This window comes from Bufo bufo, chromosome 7 (genome assembly GCF_905171765.1).
Source record: "Bufo bufo chromosome 7, aBufBuf1.1, whole genome shotgun sequence".
NCBI lineage: Eukaryota > Metazoa > Chordata > Amphibia > Anura > Bufonidae > Bufo > Bufo bufo.
Genome location: NC_053395.1, coordinates 214,923,416 through 214,944,747, shown reverse-complemented (window position 1 = coordinate 214,944,747; position 21,332 = coordinate 214,923,416). Strand labels below are relative to the sequence as shown.

The 21,332-nt window shown below is 47.5% G+C and overlaps 2 protein-coding genes across 2 annotated transcripts in view; both read left to right on the top strand.

The window, feature by feature from the left end:
* Positions 1 to 21,332, top strand: part of LOC121008100 (histamine N-methyltransferase B-like) — a 261,257-nt gene that overhangs the window by 65,615 nt on the left and 174,310 nt on the right. The window contains exon 2 of the mRNA XM_040440448.1: positions 19,385 to 19,615. The gene's annotated coding sequence lies outside the window, so the exon portion shown is untranslated. The remainder of the gene's footprint in view (positions 1 to 19,384; positions 19,616 to 21,332) is intronic.
* On the top strand, positions 514 to 14,839 carry LOC121008103 (histamine N-methyltransferase B-like). The gene is made up of 6 exons (XM_040440449.1): positions 514 to 757; positions 2,410 to 2,462; positions 3,179 to 3,286; positions 5,178 to 5,308; positions 12,623 to 12,716; positions 14,456 to 14,839. Exons 1-6 carry the CDS (start codon positions 621 to 623, stop codon positions 14,797 to 14,799), a joined length of 867 nt encoding a protein of 288 aa, XP_040296383.1. The 5' UTR covers positions 514 to 620; the 3' UTR covers positions 14,800 to 14,839.

Sequence of the window (21,332 nt, the reverse complement as noted above, 5' to 3'; positions counted from 1 at the left end):
TGCGGTTTTAGGTATTGGGTAACGTATCGCAGCATTTCTAAGCGTACTTGTGTAAATGTATCGTTGTTATAGCTGCTCCCCCTACTTTTGTCCTGGCCCCCAGTGTGCCCCCCCAAAATTTGAAAGCTAGAGACGCCACTGCTGAAAGACCTCACAGCTCCTGCACTATCCCGGCCCCGGCGATCACATGACCGCCAGGGCGGAACAGGAAGCGCATAGCACTTCCTGCGCTGTATACACAGGGCTCGGTGAGCGCTGTGTATGCAGCGATCTAGAAGGCAGGGACACCTGGGAACTGTCCCTGCCTTCTCTAAGGGTTGCCCTGCTGTCACTGACAGCGGGCAACCCGATCAGCAGCTGCACGATTAGCGTGCAGCTGCGATCTCTGAATTGACGTTTTAAAACGTCCATTCAAAGATAGAGAACCACCTCCCGGACGTTTATAGTCTATGGGCGGACGGGAGGTGGTTAAAGGAATGTTGCCTGTTTACAGGTGACCTCTCATGACAGAGCAGCCCATCCCCTGAAGGAGCGATAAGACAAATAGATACTTGTGTTGAGGACAAGAAACTCAAGAACAGCTCGTTCACTGCTCTCCTTCTCGCTGCTCAGGAAGAAAGATGGAGACTGCAATGAGGAGCCTTCTGTCAGATAACAGCAGATACATCGAGTCCTTTCGCCTCTTCCTCAAGAATTCCACCGAGCACCAGTGCATGCAGGAGTTTATAGAGACCAGGCTGCCGGGTGTCCTCTCCAGGTAAGTCACCCTCACTTTATAGACAAGCAAGTCCCATTATTCTAACCACCAGATAATATCTAGAGCAAGGATCAGCAACCTTCGGCACTCCAGCTGTTGTGAAACTACAACTCCCAGCATGCATCTTTTAATTCTGTAGGAGTTCAGACAACAGCCAAGCAAGTGTGTATGAAGGGAGATGTAATTTCACAACACTTGGAGTGCCGGAGGTTGCTGATAACTGATCTAGAGTAACCACTATATGCAGCACGGACAGCAGCTAGACGGGCTGGGGCTGACTCCATAAGGTTCTGGTAGGTTGTCACAGGTATCTGGAGTCATGCTGACTGCAGAGCATCCCACAGCTGCTTGAGGGGACGTGCGGGGGATCGATAGAGAGAACACAACCTTTCAGGTGGCCCCATAGATGCACAGTTAGGTTCAACTGTGGGGAAGGGGTCTAGGGAAGTACTTGGAAGTCTTGGTCATGTTCTTCCAACCAATATCAGACATTTCTAGCAATGCGACATGCCGCCTTGTCCCTGAGGCGGATAGGATCTTCCAGCAAGACAACAATCAGCATGTATGGGTATACGTGATCTGCAAGGATGGGTTCTTACCCAAATCCGTTGAGAGTGCCTTCCACATGGATAACTGGCCCAGAGAATGCCAGGAAAACCTTCCCCCAAACCATAAAGCTGCCCCCACCAGCTTGTGCTCTTCCAGTAATGGGTGCAGGGTGTTTGCTCTCTGATGTTTCTCTCCTGACACGCCAACGTCCATCCGTTGCATGAAGCAGAAAACGTGACTCATGGGAGAAGACAATCCTTTACCAATCAGTGGAGGTCTAATTCTGATACTGCCATTAAAAATGAAGCCTTTTCTGTTGATGCAGCTTCGTTATCAGAGGTGCAGTGACCGTCCGTCTGATCTGGATCCCCATACCCAGTAGGGTTCACTGAACTGTTGTGTTCAGTAGGGTTCACTGAACGTCTGGTGGCCCCTGTTCATTTTGGTGGTGAGATGCTCCACTGTAGCGTGTTGGTCCCACGTCTCCATTTTTCAGTCCAGAGTTTGTTTACTTCCTCCCTGTCACGGGCATCGTCGCCGATCCTCTTCAGCCAACCGCTGACTTCAACGACGATGTGTCTTTCGTGGACAGGGGTTGGCTGAGAAGGATCAGGTGACCATGACCATGCCAGGGAGGAAGTAAACAAGCCCTGCACCAGAAGATAGAGGTGAAGGAGAAAGTGCAGAGGACCAGAGTGGCGGGGAGCAGGTAAGAATGATCCTTTCAGTAGGAGAGGCAGGCTGCACCTGTTAGAAATTATGTATTCCCCAATAACCAATATAAACCTTTTCTCTATGGCTGACACTTACAGAAAATAAGTATGAACAGCTTAGTACCATAGTGAATGGGACTGAGATGCAATACCAGACACAGCCACTACTAAAACTATGGCGCTGTGCCTGGTACAATATGAAGGGGACGTAGTGCTTACTGGAGCACCTTCATCAGCTGATGGCCAGTGGTGCTGAGACTTTGATCCTACTGATCTTAAGTGGATGGCCTATCCTAACACTAGGTCTTCAGTTTTTCTAGTCCAGAATAACACAAGTTATGCCTCTAGGTATTCCTGGATTGTGTATATCAAACAGTATCTGTTTTCCAGTATAGGGGATGGAAAGACGACCATCAATGTCCTTGGAGTAGGAAGTGGATCGGGTAAGTGCCATAGAGTCATTGTAACGTCTGTGTACGGGGCAGAAATCAGAAGACAACATGTAGTAGTAAATATAATGGTCAATGGACAATTGCAGTTACATGGGTTATCCGAAACTGCTGCAAGTGAAAATGTTGGCCCGCCTAAGCGCTAAAAGCCTTTTACAAGAAAATCGGACGATAACTTGCACTGCCTAAACCTCAAAAAACCCAGAGGATACACTCTGTGCCTGGACCAACTGTAAACAGCATCTATATTGACAAAACTATATTGGTAATTGGTCAGCCTGTACCCATCAAAAGTGATTTAGACTGATCGGTAGGGTGATGTCACCACCACTAAGGATAGTCCAGAAGGGCAAACAATTCTCCTACACATTTTGAAGGTACACCTCCCTTCATCAGGTGTCTTGTCCCAGCCCGGTTTAATTTTTGGCCCCGAGCTTGCCACCAAGTGGGACTAATTGAAGAAAGGATTATTACATCAGGTGCAAGGAGGGGCAGGAGCAGACATCATGAAGAGGATACCACTGATCCATCTGTTTCTGCTGGATTTCCACATACAGGTTAGTCTGACCACCAACCGATACGGTTTTGTCAATATAAGCGGTGTTTGCAGCTGGAGTAGACATGCAGTGATTGGAATAGGTGCCTTGCAATACTTTCATTTACCTGCAGAGGCACTTTTAGAAACACTTTCTTGTAAATTCCATATTTAGGTGAAATAGACCTAAAAATCTTCTCCAAAATACAAGCTCGATATCCTGGAGTCTCCATCCATACTGATATTGTTGAGCCAAGCCCAGAGCAGATCCTCAGCTACAAGGGTAAGTGTGTCCTTCCTGCTCCTTATTCTCTGTACTTTGCCCTCGTTTGGTGCCTGTCAAGGAGTCACTTTAGTACCCCAGTCATGTGGGTACTACAATTGTATATAGTTATGTATATATTCTTACGTGTTTTGTATGTTATGGCAGTTATTACCAGTAAGGATATGGTTGGCAAAGGTTGACAGGACCACGACTAACCACCCTGTTCTCCTCCTCTTGGTTGGAGTGGGCTGGTCCTGCTTTCTGCCAGGGGGAAGTTCCAGAGGAATCTGAGAGTGGAGAGGAAGCACACTGCTGAGCTCCTGCTCCTAAGAAGGATTCTCCAAACCGAATAACAGCTAAACACAGCATCAAGTATATCATTGAGAAGACAGATAACAGACTGAACAGCTACAACCAGCATTAAAGATAGAGGTTAGGTGAGGGACTACAGCTAAGGCACCCATTGTCTAGAATACTACTAGGCCAGTAATACATTGTGTTAAACTCCAGCCAATCAATCTGCCTCCATCATCCTTAGGCCTCATGCACACGACCGTTGTTGTGTTCCGTTCTGCAAAATAGGGTTCTGTGATCCGTTTCCGTTTTTGTTGCCGTGTGTCTTGCTTTATTTTTGGAGGATCACCAGACATGAAGGAAAGTAAAAAAAAGTCTAAGTCAAGTTTGCCATGCAAATGATAGGAAAAAAACGCGGATGCGCGGACGCGGATGACAATCTTGTGTGCCTCCGCGTTTTTTCACGGTCCCATTGACTTGAATGGGTCCGCGAACCGTTTTCCGTGAAAAAAATAGGACAGGTTATATTTTTTTGACGGACTGGAACCACGGATCACGGACGCGGATGACAAACGATGCATTAGCCGAGTTTTCAACTGACCCATTGAAAGTCAATGGGTCCGCAGAAAATCACGAAAAACGGAACAACGGACACAGAATAAAACAACTGTCATGTGCAAGAGAGAAGATTGTTAAACAAAACAAGCAATGCAACAGCTCACTGCAAACCAAATAAAGTACAAAATTGCATCATAATTGCAAATGCTGAACTAATAAGTTAGAGATACTTGGCAAATCGTTTTGTACAAAATTATTTGAGCCCGTCTGCCGCACGTCAAGGCAATCTCTAGTTAGACGGGTTCCTAACACTAAATATACCTGTTATGTGCCATAGTGGCTATCATATAATTTAGAAAGTGCAGGTCCCACTTACATGCTGGATCCGCCTTAATTTCTGTCATTTTCGGTGCCAAAATGGCCTCCATTATATCCAGGGAAAACAGTTACCAGCATGCACGCCGGGCCCACTCCACACCACCCCTGGCGCCACATGGTCACCAAGGACTGCAATGAGAGTTCACACACTATCTCTCTCCTGGTGCCAGATGGCTTCAGTGAGTGAGGGGGAGCAGGCCAAGCTATATACTAACACTAATTAAAATCAACCTGTGGGACAGACAAGCTGGTCAGGAGTGCACGACTGGGGAGGCAGCCACACCTCCAGCACGAACTGCAGAGAAAAAAGGGGGTCAGTCAGCACATCCCAAAGTGCAGGGGCACGTTGCTATGGCTGAGAACAAGAGAGAAGATTGCACTTAAAAGCAGGTGCTATTGAATGTATTTGAAGTTCTACATTGCAGTTATTAAGAAACCTTTATACATTTAATTCTGGCCTCATTCTTCACTATTACAATTTCACTAAACCAATCCCAAGGAAGCAATAGCTTGATGGAGTACACTGCAACACAACACATCGTTAGAGCTACTACCACTCTCATTCTCTGAACCAACTCTTCCGGGGGTCGACGAATCACTTTTCTGTGGACATTGGACACAACAAAACCTTCTCTGGCTGTTTTATGGCAGTAATCTGATTCTGCTCCATGTGTTGCAGAGAACGTGGCCAAGACCCCGGGACTTGAAAATGTTTATTTTAACTGGATCAACAAAACATCTTTTGACTTTGAGCTTCAAGTGAAGAAAGAGACGTCAGAAAGAAAGTATGATTTCATCCATATGATAGAGGTAAGTGAGTCGTAGAGATCATGTATTCTGCACTGATGAGAGCCAATGAGACAAAAGCCGGGATGATTTGTATGATTACACTCACTTGTTTCCCATGGTTTATACAGCGCCTACATATTCTGCAGCGCTGTACACAGTGGGCGATCACCACATCAGTTCCTATATCCCTGGACATGACTTGTGCACATGTGCCAAATCCCTCCATTTTAAGGAACCAGTACATGGTAATTGCACCTTACCAGCCAATGCCTTAGTGCTCTAGGTTTCCCTCGTCAAGTGAGGCCGGACTGGGGTAGAACTGAGGGGAGGCCAGCATGACGCTGGTTTGGTTGGCGAGGAGTCGATGAGTGAAAGGGTTAATGGCCCAGTAGCTGGGAGGTGGGGGCGTTGTTGGGGTAACTGGGGTGGGTGTGGTGGGAGGTATTAAAAAGCGGTAGTGGGGAGGAGATAGGCGCCATTTTATAGGTAGACAGCAAACTGTAGTGTAGTCAGCACTCACCATGTCCGTAGAAGCGATGCTGGCCCAGATCAGGATTGAGGCTGAAGCAAGGGGAGTGGGATGGCTGAGAGAGCAGTTTGGAGGCCTTCTTCAGGAACCCCCAGTACCGGTGGAGATCCCAGAGGAAGGGGCTAGATGGGCACGGTGGGTCCGCCCGCCGGCGCGCTTGAGCCTCGACGAAAACCCGCGAGTCAAGCGCCGATTGCGGAGCCCCTCCGGGGACCCTCCATGGCGGGTAGCAGCACAGCAGGCTTCAGTCAGGCGCTCCTGCCGTGGGAGGAATCCTATGCAGTGGTGGGCCCCTGAGCATAGCGGGGAGTTTAACCCTCCCTCCCCTGCTCTCTGCAGCATGGCGGCAGGATCAGGACCAGGGTCTGCGGTCCCTCCCAGGTGTCCTGGCTGTGGGAGGTCCGCTCAGCGAGGGAGAGATGCCGCTGTAGGACGGGATGTGCAGGAGGCTGCCAAGGACGTGCACAGGCCCTATGCTTCCCGGAATGAAGAAGAAGGCCACGCCCCCCAAGTGGCAGGAGCCATCTTAGTGAGGAACAGGAGTGATGCTAATGGAGAAGAAGCCGGGAGGTCGGACTGCAGGTTCAGCGGGGCAAGTACATCAGCAGAACGTGCCATCGGAGATCAGGAGCGGGTGGATACAGGATCAGCGGCTGCGGGTTACACAGCGCCCGTGCAGCCTGGTGAGATTGCTTGGGGTCCTCTTCTTTCTATTCTTAGCTGTCCGGGGGTGTCGGGGAAGTGGGACGTCTGGGTGAAGTAGGAAGGGGTCTGGGACAGCTTTTGGGCGGATTGGCGGGGTGGTTATCGGGTTTAGGGATGGGGGGAGCGTCGCCGCTGCTAGCTTGGGGAGTGGGTTCAGGGAGTGGGGCGCCTGACGCAGGTACGGATAGTAGGGCAAGTGGGTCAGTGTCGGTACAGACTCAGGTGGGGGGGGGAAGGGGAGTATGTGGAAATATTTTCCCTACTTCCTTTGGAGAGATTTAATTTGGATAAAGGGAAGAAAGATTTGGATAAAGGTAGAAAAGAGGAGGAAGAGAAGCGGCGTTATCGCTTGATTCCATGGACGTTTGCAAACTGGTTGCAGGCAATTTTGGCCAGCGTCATTGGGGAAAAGGCCCCGGAATTTTGTTCGGCACTATTCTGTTACATGGATGTGGTAGGGGAGGTGTACCGGGTTTACGGGGGTACAGGCTGGCTCCGGTTCGACAAACAATTTAGGCAGAGAAAGGCGGTACGGCCCAGCATACGTTGGGACCATCAGAATATCGGGCTCTGGTTAAGGCCTCAAGCACACGACCGTATTTTGTTTCCGTGTCCGTTACGTTTTTTTTTGCGGATAGGATGCGGACCCATTCATTTCAATGGGTTCGCAAAAAACGTGGACAGCACGCATCAGTATGTCCGTCCAGTTGCTCCTCAAAAAAAATAGTGCATGTCCTATTTTTTTCTAGTTTGCGGACAAGGATAGGCATTATTACAATGGATCCGCAAAAAAAACGGATCCGCAAAAAAAATGGATGCCATACGGAAAGTCATCAGTTTTTTTTGCGGATCCGCAATTTGCGGACTGCAAAACACTTACGGTCGTGTGCATGTAGCCTAAGGGTTACAGCACCGGTGAGGTCGAGACAGTCCTTTCGGGGGGATGTTGGGGGGTCAGGACAGGGCAATTTTGTGGCGTCATCAGCAAAAGGGTTGTGTTTCCTATTTAACGAAGGAAACTGTAAATTTGGCTCAAAGTTCAAACATGAGTGCGCCTCTTGTGGCGGAACTCACAGAGCGAATAGATGCTTTAAGGGAGGTCGACATAAAGGGGGGGGCAACGTTGGAAAAGGGGTGGACTCCGATGCGGGTGGAAAAGATGGCGCGGTTTTTAAATAAGTATCCGCATCGGGAGGCAGCAAAGTTGTTGGAAGGAGGTTTTAAGTCGGGTTTTTACATTCCGTCAGTTCCGTCGCAAGGTTCCGTGGTTCATAAGAGTTTGAGGTCGGCACTAATTCCCCCTGAGATAGTTTCCGAAAAGTTGGCTAGGTAGGTGATGTTGGAACAAATGGCGGGCCTGTTTTCCGACCTGCCTTTGGCAAATTTGAGGGTGTCACTGTTGGGGGTGGTTCTCAAAAAAGAGCCGAATAAGTTTCGACTCATTCATCACCTGTCCTATCCGAAAGGTGCGTCGGTCAATGATGGTATTGATCCTGAATTATGTTCGGTGGTTTATACGTCATTTGACGCGGCTGTGGCATGGGTAAGGAAGTTGGGCCCTGTGACTTTACTAGCAAAAATGGATATTGAGGCAGCGTTTCGCTTATTACCGGTTCATCCAGAGTGTTTGCACTTATTAGGTTGTTTTTGGGATGAGTGTTATTTCGTGGATAGGTGTTTGCCAATGGGGTGCTCACTGTCGTGCACCTACTTTGAGACATTTAGTTCATTTCTTGAATGGGTAATAGTTGAGGTGTCCAGGTGTTCATCAGTTATTCATTACTTAGACGATTTATTGTGTCTGGGTCCAGCGGGTTCACGGGTGTTCTCGTTTTTGTTGCACACCGTGCAGTCGGTTTTTGGGGAGTTCGGGGTTCCGTTGGCAGTGGATAAGACGGAGGGGCCGACAATTGAGTTGTGTTTTTTGGGGATTGTTATCGACACAGAAAAAATGGAGTGTAGGCTGCCAGAGGATAAGTAAAAAAATTTGAGATTAGAAGTCGGCAAGGCAAAACGGGCAGCAAAAATCAGATTAAAGGAGTTACAGTCACTGTTGTACAAGCTTAATTTTGCATGTAGAATTACGCCAATGGGGATGATTTTTTGCTGGCGATTGGCGTCTGCGACTTTTGGGGTTAAAGCACCACATCATTTTATCCGGCTGGGAAAAGAGTTGCGGGGGGATTTAGATGTTTGGGCGGGGTTTCTGGAGGGCTATAACGAGAGGACGTTAGTTATGGGTGAAGCTATTAATAACGTTGACTTTGAGCTGTTTTCTGATGCGGCAGGTTTCGGGGCATACTGCCATGGGCAATGGTATGCGGGACAGTGGCCCGACTCTTGGGTTACTAAGGGCTGGGTCAAAAATTTGGCGCTGCTGGAGCCTTTTCCTATTGTGATGGCGGTAGTGCCGTGGGAAGATAGGTTTGCGAATAACAAGGTTCGGTTCCATTGGGATAACATGGGGGTAGTGCAGGCAATTAATAGTTTCAGTTGCAGTTTTTAGTGTTCAGATGTTTTTCCATAAATGCGTGGATAGTGGCAGTTAACGTTCCGGGAGTTTTTAATTGTATTGCGGATGCCCTTTCTCGTTCTCAGTGGGAGAGTTTTCGCCAACTGGCGCCAGAGGCAGAGGCCAAGAGGTTGGGGTGTCCAGCTTGTCTGTGGGAAATCTTGGAGGAACGGTAATGGGGCTGGTTCGGGCATCATTGAGTCCTGGCACTTGGGCTGCGTACGGTAAGGCATGGGAGGCTTGGGATAGGTGGTGTGTGCAGTTAGGGACACAGGAGATGGACAAAGAAATGGCGTTGTTATTTTTCGGTCACATCAAGGAAGAAGGATGGTCAGTGGTTGGCGGGCTTAGCATTTGGTTTTCGTTTACGGGGAATTATGGATGTTACAAAAACATTTCTGGTTAAGCAAGTGTTAAGGGGGTGGAGAAGAGATAAACGGGCTGAAGATGTTAGAAGGCCGGTGTAATTTAAGTTGTTAATAGATATTGGTGCTAAATTGGGGTCAGTTTGTAGGTTGCAATGGGAGGTTAGATTATTTAAAGCCACATTTTCGTTAGCGTTTTTTGGGGCTTTTCGGTTGGGGGAGTTGGTAAGTAGCAGTGTCACTAGGACAGGGGGTTTGCGGACGGAGGAGGTGGATTTGTATGTGGATAGAGTGGAGATACACATTCGCAAATCTAAAACGGACTGTGAGAGCAGAGGAGGGCAGGTGACTTTGTTTGAGGTTCCGGGATGTATTCTTTGTCCGATTAGGTGCTTGCGGGATTATGGAGGGGAGAGTGGTACCGGGCCCTTCTTGAGGCACGAGGATGGATCATTCCTGTCTCGGTTTCAATTCATAGCTATTTTCAAAAGATGCTTGGCAGTATTAGGGGTTGATTCTGAGGGATATACAGGGCATTCTTTTAGGATTGGGGGCGGCGACGGAGGCGGCGCGTTTGGGGTTGAGTGAGGAGGTGATAAAGAAAATAGGGCGTTGGGAATCTATTCGATTCCGCTTTTATGTGAGGTTGGGTAGATTGTGAGTTGGTTCTGAAGGGTTTTTGGGTAATATTGCTTTTGTTTTGTTGTTTATTTGCAGGTTCGCAGGCGGCCTTGGTGTGGATAATGGGACAATAAGAGCAGAAATCAAACCAGACGGGCGGCAATTGGGTTTCGCGCACGAGGTTGCGGTTTCGCGGTGGATCCAGATGAGAGGTATGCTTCGGGGCGGGGTGTTGCAGGAGGTGCATAGGTTTGTGCATTTAGATCGCCCCCCAGACGTTTTGGTATTTCACGTTGGGGGGAATGATCTTGGGGCTCGGCCGTTCAGGGAGTTAATTAGAGACATCAGATTTTATCTTTTGAGGTTATGGGCTTTGTTTCCGAACATGGTTATGGTGTGGTCGGACATTGTGCCAAGGCACACTTGGAGGGGTGCAAGTTCAGTGGACAGGTTGAATAAGGCCCGCATTAAGGTCAATAGGGTGGTCGGCAGATTTGTGTATAGGAACGGTGCGGTTGCCGTTCGGCATGCTGAGCTGTAAGGAAGAGTGGGCGAATTTTGGAGGGCTGATGGGGTGCACCTCAACGCGGTTGGTATTGATTTATAGGCTTTGGGAATCCAGGTTGGTATTGAGATAGCCCTGAGAATGTGGAGGAACGCGCAAGCTTAAGTGGGTAAAGTTGCGCGTCGTTGGCGGTGGGAGGTCCTAGAAGTTGGTGGATACGGAGATCGTTGAGAATGGGAGGGCCCCCACGGGTGGTGCTGGACTCTCATCGGTTAACAGGAATCTAGACATTAGGCGCCCATCAGTTGGTGCCTCCGATCTGGCATTCATCGGCTGGGGGCAAGATGGAGTTGCCAGTTTGTTTTGGTGATTTTATTTTATTTGGGCTTCTAGTACCTCCCTCCTCATTTACTCAGGTTATTGGGGGTTGATGTTAATTTATAAATGTTTTGTTATATTATTTATTTAATAAAACGGCTGCTGTGGCCGAATTAATCCAAATTTTGAGTCTGGCTCTTATTTGTCAGGGGGGAGCAAGAAGGGTTAGGGGTTAGGAAGACTCCTAGTCACCAATACCCTAGTCATGCCTTTCCTGAGCAATAATGAACTTTAGGCATGTGCAACGTGCTGCCCCCAGGGCCGATCATGTCCCTGGTTTTTAGAAATGCAGAGTGGTGATGTGGCCTTATTAGTTTTGTGTGTGTAACTGTGCTCCTACCTGGATACTGTTGCCCCCCATAATTAGGCTCTGTAGCAATAAAGGGGAGAATGATAGTTGGTGGAGTAAGAGTCCAAACTTTGTAAAAGTTCAACAACTTTACTTGAATAAACTTGCATGCAGACCATTTGGTCTCTCTCTTGGCTCCAGCAGGTTTTGGGGTAAACTGGCAGGCAAACTTAGATACCTTACATTCTCTTTCTTTGCAGTGCTAGACTGGCTTCGTTCTGGTAGCTGGACTCTATGACAGTTTAGGTACCTTTTGAGGGAGGTACCTTTGGCTATTGACTCCCTCGTAATGCTCTGTATCTGTAAGGAGTCAGGGTGCTCTATGAGCTGTTTCCCTTGGGAGACTCCTGATGCAGGAGGGGGGGGGGGGCATTCCCCTCACTGCCCTATGACTTGACTCGCCTGGTTCCAACTCTTGACTCAACTAACTACCTTTCTGCAACCCCTCCCTTGGTAGGAAGCAGGACTAGCCAACTTCTGCCCAACACGGGGGGGGGGGGGGGGGGGAGTAGGGAGAATGGAATAGTAAGTTCCATTCTATTTAAAGATCTCTTTGCCAGATACACTGCCACCTGCTGGTGAACCAGGCACATTACATGATTACATGTAATAAAAATACATACGTTACATAGCAATATTATTAAAGCACAATATAGGAGGACCTGGAATAAATACACAGATGACATTATTGGTTAGCCATTCGGGACAGTAGCACGGTGTAGGTATGGTAGTGCCCAATTTGGGGTACTACACATGAAAGTTTTTAGTTTTTTTTTTCTCTCTTGACATGTCAGTTTTAGTAACTACTCACATTTCCCATGCAATGACAATTCTGGAGCATCTATTCTTATGACTCTATGTTGTGCGATTCCTTTATTATTCCTGCTAGAAGTTACGAATTGCTATCAGTTTTTGCACTGATGGTCCAGCTGGGTGTTACCAGTTGGGGGTGTGTCCCAGTACAGTCTAACTATTCAATTAGTTCTGGCAGCGTCAGACTGTGCAGGGACACCCACACCCCCAACTGGTAACACCCAGCTGGACCTTCATTGCAAACTGCTAGCAATTCGTAACTTCTAGCAGGAATAATAAAGGAATGGCACACCACAGAGTCATAAGAATAGATGCTCCAGAATTGTTAGTGCATGAGGAATGCAGGTAGTTACTAAAAACAGAAATGTCAGGAGAAGTGATGGCTCCGTTTTGAAACCTCATGCCCACCTACATACTTGAGGTGCATTTATTTCAACAGGTCCATAAATACAGTAGCAAAATATAATACACAAAAGAAGACTAACGGCATCTACATGAAGAGTATACAAGTGGAAATATGTCCTCGGCATAGACGTCTATTGTTTTTTATGCTTCCAGATGCTGTACTACGTAGAAGATGTGCCAGCAACACTGACCTTCTTCAGGAGCCTATTGGCACCAAATGGAAAACTCCTTATAATACTTGTATCCGGTAATGTAAAGAGCCTATTGGCAGATTATCTAGGTCTTGTCTCAGTATAAGGTCCCATATGATCTGGCCATATTGAAGATTGATCATTTGGGCACGACTCCCAGGCTTCATTACTGGACAGCCAGACTTGAGATAGCTAGTCCAAAACAGGAGGATGATCCACAGATATCAGTACAGATAGGAGTGACTGCCATGTGACAGCCAGTGGCGTAACTACCAGGGAAGCATGCACAGCACTAATTTTTTCAGGTATGTGCCTGGGCCCCCCTGTGCCCCCCTGTGCCCCCCCCCCCCCCTTGCCTGCTGCTGCACTAGTACACAGTGGTTCTGGGGCCTCTCTGGGCATGAGGAAAGAGGAGGGCAGGGCAGAGTCAAAGTAGTTAACCCTTTCCACCTCTCCCAGTCTGTCAAGTTCACAGACTGGGAGAGGAGAGGAGGTAAGACCAGGTACAGCAGCAGGCAAAGTTCTGAGCAATGTAGCTGCCACAGGCTGCCATCCCAGTCCTACCAGCCTCCTATATAATAAAATGCATGCATCTGCTTCTGGTATAGTACAGGAGGCTGGCAGATGCTGGGATCGCCACCTGGCAGCTGCATGCTGAAGCCTTCAGCATGTAGCTGCCAGGTAGCCAGATCACAACCTCTGCCCACGCTTCCTCTGCCAGCCTCCTGTACTATAGCATGCGGTACGTGGCAGCCTCCCCTCTCTGCTTGCTGTTGCGCCATCTACTAGTGCTTATTATGGCACTCTTTTAAGTTACATATACACAAATGTGATGCCAGGATGGTTCTGGGCTGGCATCGGGTGCATGCATATGTGTGTCATAATAAGCACTAGTACATGGCAGAGAGGGGAGGCTGCCATGTACCGCATGCTATAGTACAGGAGGCTGGCAGAGGAAGGAGTGGGCAGAGGTTGGGATGAAAGTTCCAATCACCCCCTTTCACAGTGTTTTAAATATAGGTAAATAAACATAAAAAAAATAAGCATTGCCATGTCCAAAAATGTCTTCACTATTAAAAAATATAAATAATTTTCATTCAAAAAGGGTACCAATAAAAACTACAATTCATCCACCTGAAAAAAAGCTTCAGCTCTTTAGGCAGAAATCTAAAAAAAAGTTTTAGCTGTCAAAAACTGGTGATACAAAGACAAATAGGTTTTTTCAAAGGTTTTATTTTAAGTAAGGGTCCAGTCACACGTCCGTTGTTCTGGGTCCGCATCCATTCCACAATTTTGCGGAACAGGTGCAAACCCATTCATTTCAATAGGGCCGCAAAAGATGCGGACAGCACACTGTGTGCTGTCCGCATCCGTAGTTCCATTCCGCGGCCCCCGCAAAATAAGATGGAACGTGTCCTATTATTGTCTGCAATTGCGGACAAGAATAGGCATTTCTATCATAAGGAACTATCAAAATGCGGAACGCACACGGCTGGTATCCGTGTTTTGCGGATCCGCATTTTGTGGATCGCAAAACACTTGCGGACGTCTGAATGGACCCTAAGGGAGGGGGGCCCTGTAAAAAATTTGCTGTGGGGCCCGGTCAGTTCTAGTTACGCCCCTGGTGACAGCCGATTCATTCCTAAAGATCTGAAGGAGGGACTGTCAAGTGATGGCCACTTGGAGCTTCTATTTAAGCAGATCCTACTGATCGGGCCTGGTTTTATATCACGTCATTTTCTATAAGTTATGTCCCTTCCTCAAGTTCCATCCAACTTTTCTTTCTTCCCATCAGGAAATAGCGGATCTTCTATTATATGGAAGAAGTACGGACAACAAAAGGACCACTGCATCTCAGCGGACGACATTGCAGACCTGCTGAGATCAGAGGGCACAAAGTATCAGAGCTATGAGCTGCCATCTTACAGGAACATCACGGAATGCTTCATCAATGGGAACAGGAACGGGGACTTGATGTTGGATTTTCTGACAGAGACTTATGATTTTAACAAAAATGCCCCTCCCGAGCTGAGAGAGGAAATAATTCAAGATCTCAAGTGCCCAAAGTACAGCTCTGTTAAAGAGGGAAAGGTCATTTTAAATAGTAATCTTAGCGCTATAGTGGTGGGGAGTGGATAGGTATGAGGAACAATGGGCGCATCCATGCAACTGGTCTCAGGGATTGCAAAAATTCTCTAAATCCTGACTCCTTTTTACTGTTTTTAGATGCAATGTTTAAAAAGATTGGGGGTCACCCTTTTTGCTATTATGGGGACTGTTAATGTGGTGGAATTCAGGAACAAGGTGGGAAGGCTTGGGGCTTCTCTACACCTCCATAGTCTGTGCTTTTTCCTCATATTTAGTTTTTTTGGGGTCAAGGGCGAAACCTACAATCTCTCTTTCCATAATTTACTCAATGCCCCTTCCGTAAGTCTCATACACATCCAATGCAGAGCGCCATATACAAGCATAACCAGCCCTCTGCTTAAATATATGGGGCACTAGACACACAGAATCGGCAACAGGACTCTTTTCAATAGGTAAGAGTCACAAAGATGGGTCCAACACCTAGTTTTGTGCATGTGTCCAACTAAAGGATTGTCCCGTTGTATACATTTTTTGTTTAGGACTCCCAGTGGCTTAAAAATAAAGGCCCTACTGATTTCACCATGCTCCAGTCCCTGCTGCTCTTCAATTCCTGGTCCCAGTTTAATGCACCAGAAATACCTGGAAAAGCCAATCACGGGCTAAGGTGGTCCACCACAAGTGATGGCATAAGTCGATTCGGGGCCAGGAAGTGAAGTGCTAGCCTTCTGATCTGTAAAATGGCAGGCAACATTTTGAGTGGTTCATGTTGGATTGTTTTGGATTTACTGGCAACCAACATTTTTAGGAAATTTGAAATGAATTTCATTAGTGTAGAATCAATTTGCTCATCTCTACCCAGCAACCGTCCTGAGCGCTGTGCAGCGGCGCCTCTACATGCTCGATGTCGGATCGGCAGCTGCCCCTTCTGCCATGCAGCCACGCCTTTCCATGCCACATGTTCATTCATTGTCATTGGGGACAAGACTGAACTGAACAGAACGGAATCCTCCAAAATGCATTTAGTTCCGTTTAGTTGCGTTCCCAGACCAGAGAGCAAACCGCAAAATGTTGTAGTTTGCTTTCCGTCCTGGGATGCGGAGCAAGACTGATCCGGCATGACCCCCAATGCAAGTCAATGGGAACAGCTCCGTCCTCCATTGACTTTCAATGGAGTTCGTGACGGATCTGTCTTGGGTATGTTAAAGATAATACAACCGGATCCGTTCATAACAGATGCAGATGGTTGTATTATCAGTAACGGAAGCGTTTTTGCTGAACCCTGCCGGATCAGTAAAAAGGCTAGTGTGAAAGTAGCCTAAGAAAAACAACATTCCTAGTGAATTTCTTGTACAAGTTAAGGAACCAACCTTACCTAAGACAAAGACAACACAACCAGGCCCGTGAGACCTGAGACCCAGGTGCTGCTGACCTTAAGAATCTCAATGCTTATAATATGAGCTCTGGTAAGGCTGTTCCTGTTTTCCATAGTTCTGATTTTTAAATATTGCACCTTCTTCTTAATTAGTCACTCGGTTATCATGGGCCGGTTGCGCTAACAAGCTAAAAGGAATAAACAGCGATATTGAGTAGAGTCTCTGTGTCACACCGCCATGTCAAGTGCTCCTGGAAAGGCTGGTGCCTCGCTCCTCGCCACTCGTCTTGTTAATTCTTGCAAGGGCTTTTTATTTTAGGTATATTCTACTTTGATTAATCTATAATGTTTAATAAATGTGACTAAGTAGAACAATAAACTTGGCTCTATACTCTTTTTGAACTTTTTAAAACTTTTTTAAAGTTTGAACTTTTTAAAAAGCCAGTTTCTTATTTTGGGGTTTTATGCATATGATGGCTTCCAGCTGTCCCTCCTGCTTTTGACATTGGATGAAACTTGAATAGATGGACATGCCAGTGCTTCAATCAGCCTGAAAAATTTATATGACTCTTCTGATGTCTCCTCTGATTTCTCTTTTTTTTTATTATAAACAGTAGAAACATTGCGACAGGTTTTTGGAGAAAAACAGGTGTAATTTGGAAAAATATACAGAACACTGCTATTGACACACTAAAATATGCTTTTTGCAATGCTCAGTTCTAAACTGTAGAAGCTTTACTCCTTCTCTATCCGTAGAACACGGGACTGACCATAGAGCCTACAGGGAAATTTCCCAGTGGGCGATTTACAGCGACCCGCCCAAGTACTCCTTTTGGCCGCCAGCTGGGTACATAAAGATCTGATGATCTCAGCATTGATTAATGTAGAAGCATCAGGCATTTATGTTCCGCAGGTGACCTCCTGTATTCAACTGTATAGCCTTTTTCAGGACGATGATACGATTTCATACTGTAGCATGGGCGGCAGTATGTTGTGCTGCACTGTGGTATCTGGTACTGCTGAGGCAGTATTTTGTTCAGCACTATTGTATTGCTAGCCCTATAACAAAACAATAACAAACACAGGTGCACTCTGTAGTCTCACTAAATCCTCAAACTGATTTTAAAATTGAGAGATTAGTCAACATGTCCTACGGTGTAGAACATGTCTAAGCCCGGACACCACGACAAGGTTTCTCAAGTAGCCCGGGACCCTACACTCTCCTACCTGAGCCGTATGGGCGATACCAGGAGCCAGTGGGCAAATTACAGGAGCATAAGGCCGACTCACAAACAACTCACCAGTTACCTCCAGCATGTGGCCATGCTTGCAATGGGAGGAGGGAGGAGTCTGTGAGTCCCACTTAAGACTGGCTGATATGTCCCAGGCCTCACAGGTGCACCTAAATGTGACCTGTAGATGGAAAACAGGCACATTTAAATAGGAGTTTATACACCTCCAGGAATCTATATATACAAACTAAGAAGACAGGTTGGCATTCGCAGGAGGTGCTCAAACCCACATGCAGTTGTGCATATATATAGGGGAGCAAATCCTGCACTTGTGGCCCGTTGCTAATGGCAATCCCCAGCAAAATGCATACAATGGAGGATGCCCGCGGCGAACCACAAGTACCACAATAGACATCCTACACAAGGTAACAAGTGCGGATGTAATAATTAATATAACAATATAACAAAACAATAACAAACACAGGTGCACTCTGTAGTCTCACTAAATCCTCAAACTGATTTTAAAATTGAGAGATTAGTCAACATGTCCTACAGTGTAGAACATGTCTAAGCCCGGACACCACGACAAGGTTTCTCAAGTAGCCCGGGACCCTACACTCTCCTACCTGAGCCGTATGGGCGATACCAGGAGCCAGTGGGCAAATTACAGGAGCATAAGGCCGACTCACAAACAACTCACCAGTTACCTCCAGCATGTGACCATGCTTGCAATGGGAGGAGGGAGGAGTCTGTGAGTCCCACTCAAGACTTGCTGGTATGTCCCAGGCCTCACAGGTGCACCTAAATGTGACCTGTAGATGGAAAACAGGCACATTTAAATAGGAGTTTATACACCTCCAGGAATTTATATATACAAACTAAGAAGACAGGTTGGCATTCGCAGGAGGTGCTCAAACCCACATGCAGTTGTGCATATATATAGGGGAGCAAATCCTGCACTTGCCATTAGCAACGGGCCACAAGTGCAGGATTTGCTCCCCTATATATATATGCACAACTGCATGTGGGTTTGAGCACCTCCTGCGAATGCCAACCTGTCTTCTTAGTTTGTATATTGCTAGCCCTGCCTACTTCTGTTGTCCCACCTTCTGTCAATTTGGACCAACCTCCAACATGGGGCCACTTTAAGTTCCCAGTCTGCCCTGCCTGAAAATCGCATCCTGTATTATACTCCTGAGCTGCACTCACTATTCTGCTGGTGCAGTCATTGTGTACATACATTACATTACTTAACCTGTACTAATCCTGAGTTACATCCTGTATTATACTCCAGAGCTGCACTCACTATTCTGCTGGTGCAGTCACTGTGTACATACATTACTTACCTTGTACTGATCCTGAGTTACATCTTGTATTATACTCCAGAGCTGCACTCACTATTCTGCTGGTCGAGTCACTGTGTCCATACATTACTTATCCTGCACTGATCCTGAGTTACATCCTGTAATATACTCCAGAGCTGCACTCACTATTCTTCTGGTGGAGTCACTGTGTACATACATTACTTATCCTGTACTGATCCTGAGTTACATCCTGTATTATACTCCAGAGCTGCACTCACTATTCTGCTGACTTTGCCTGCAGGTTGTGTGTCTGTACAGAGCTTACTTTAGGCTACTTTCACACTAGCGTTCGGGGCTCCGCTTGTGAGCTCCGTTTGAAGGCTCTCACAAGCGGCCCCGAACGCATCCGTACGGCCCCAATGCATTCTGAATGGATGCGGATCCGCTCAGAATGTATCAGTCTGGCAGCGTTCAGCCTCCGCTCCACTCAGCAAGCGGACACCCGAACGCTGCGGAGGCAAACGGATCCGTCCAGACTTACAATGTAAGTCAATAGGGACCGATCCGTTTGAAGTTGACACAAAATGGCTCAATTTTCAAACAGATCCGTCCCCCATTGACTTTCAATGTAAAGTCTGGACGGATCCGTCTGAACTGCTTTCACACTTAGAATTTTTTTTTAAACTATAATGCAGACGGATCCGTTCTGAACGGTAGTGTGAAAGTAGCCTTAATCATTTACATTCTGCTAAGTGGCCAAGTTGAAAGATTCAAAGTTCTCTAACCTTCCACCAAGATGACTCTTGCTTTTGGAAAGCCTCACACATGATATGAAGCCCCACCCCATGTCAATCAAAAGAGCAAATTCCCCCCTCATAGCAGAAGTGTTTGTGTAGTGGGGGCTGGGATTTCGGCTGCAGGCAGGGAGAAGAGGATTAGGTTACGTGCAGTGGATCAATGTAAGGCTACTTTCACACTTGCGTTCGGAGCGGATCCGTCTGGTGTCTGCACAGACGGATCCGCTCCTATAATGCAAACGATGGGATCCGTTCAGAACGGATCCGTCTGCATTATAGTTCAGAAAAAATTCTAAGTCTTCCCTAATCTAAGCCCTTCCCTAAATAGTGCCATCAACAGATCCCCCTCCCCGACGCTCACAGGAGAACACCGCCTAGTGGGAGGAGCAGGTGCGTGACGTCAGTGAGTGAGCGCCGCCCCCCCCCCCCCCCCCGCACTGCCAGCTGTTACCAGAGCTAAGAATCAAGACAGAGTAAGATATCCAGTAAAGAGATTAGCGATGATTAAAGTTAATGATTAGTTTATAAATGTTCTCCTGTGAGCGTCGGGGAGGGGGATCTGTGGATGGCACTATTTAGGGGGGAGATCTGTGGATGGCACTATTTAGGGGGGAGATCTGTGGATGGCACTATTTAGGGGGGAGATCTGTGGATGGCACTATTTAGGGGAGGGGGATCTGTGGATGGCACTATTTAGGGGGGAGATCTGTGGATGGCACTATTTAGGGGAGGGGGATCTGTGGATGGCACTATTTAGGGGGGAGATCTGTGGATGGCACTATTTAGGGGGGAGATCTGTGGATGGCACTATTTAGGGGGGAGATCTGTGGATGGCACTATTTAGGCGGGAGATCTGTGGATGGCACTATTTAGGGGAGGGGGATCTGTGGATGGCACTATTTAGGGGGGAGATCTGTGGATGGCACTATTTAGGGGAGGGGGATCTGTTGATGGCACTGTTTAGGGAAGGGGGATCTGTGGATGGCACTATTTAGGGGAGGGGGATCTGTTGATGGCACTATTTAGGGGAGGGGGATCTGTGGATGGCACTATTTAGGGGAGGGGGATCTGTGGATGGCACTATTTAGGGGAGGGGGATCTGTTGATGGCACTATTTAGGGGAGGGGGATCTGTGGATGGCACTATTTAGGGGAGGGGGGTCTGTGGATGGCACTATTTAGGGGAGGGGGATCTGTGGATGGCACTATTTAGGGGAGGGGGATCTGTTGATGGCACTATTTAGGGGGGAGATCTGTGGATGGCACTATTTAGGGGGGAGATCTGTGGATGGCACTATTTAGGGGAGGGGGATCTGTGGATGGCACTATTTAGGGGAGGGGGATCTGTTGATGGCAATATTTAGGGGAGGGGGATCTGTGGATGGCACTATTTAGGGGAGGGGGATCTGTGGATGGCACTATTTAGGGGAGGGGGATCTGTGGATGGCACTATTTAGGGGAGGGGGATCTGTTGATGGCACTATTTAGGGGAGGGGATCTGTGGATGGCACTGTTTAGGGGAGGGGGATCTGTGGATGGCACTGTTTAGGGGGGGAGATCTGTGGATGGCACTATTTAGGGGAGGGGGATCTGTGGATGGCACTGTTTAGGGGAGGGGGATCTGTGGATGGCACTGTTTAGGGAGGATATCTGTGGATGGCACTATTTTGGGAAGGGGGATCTGTGGATGGCACTATTTAGGGGGGAGATCTGTGGATGGCACTGTTTAAAGAGGGGGATCTGTGGATGGCACTGTTAAGGGGAGGGGGATCTGTGGATGGCACTATTTAGGGGAGGGGGATCTGTGGATAGCACTATTTAGGGGGGAGATCTGTGGATGGCACTATTTAGGGGAGGGGGATCTGTGGATGTCACTGTTT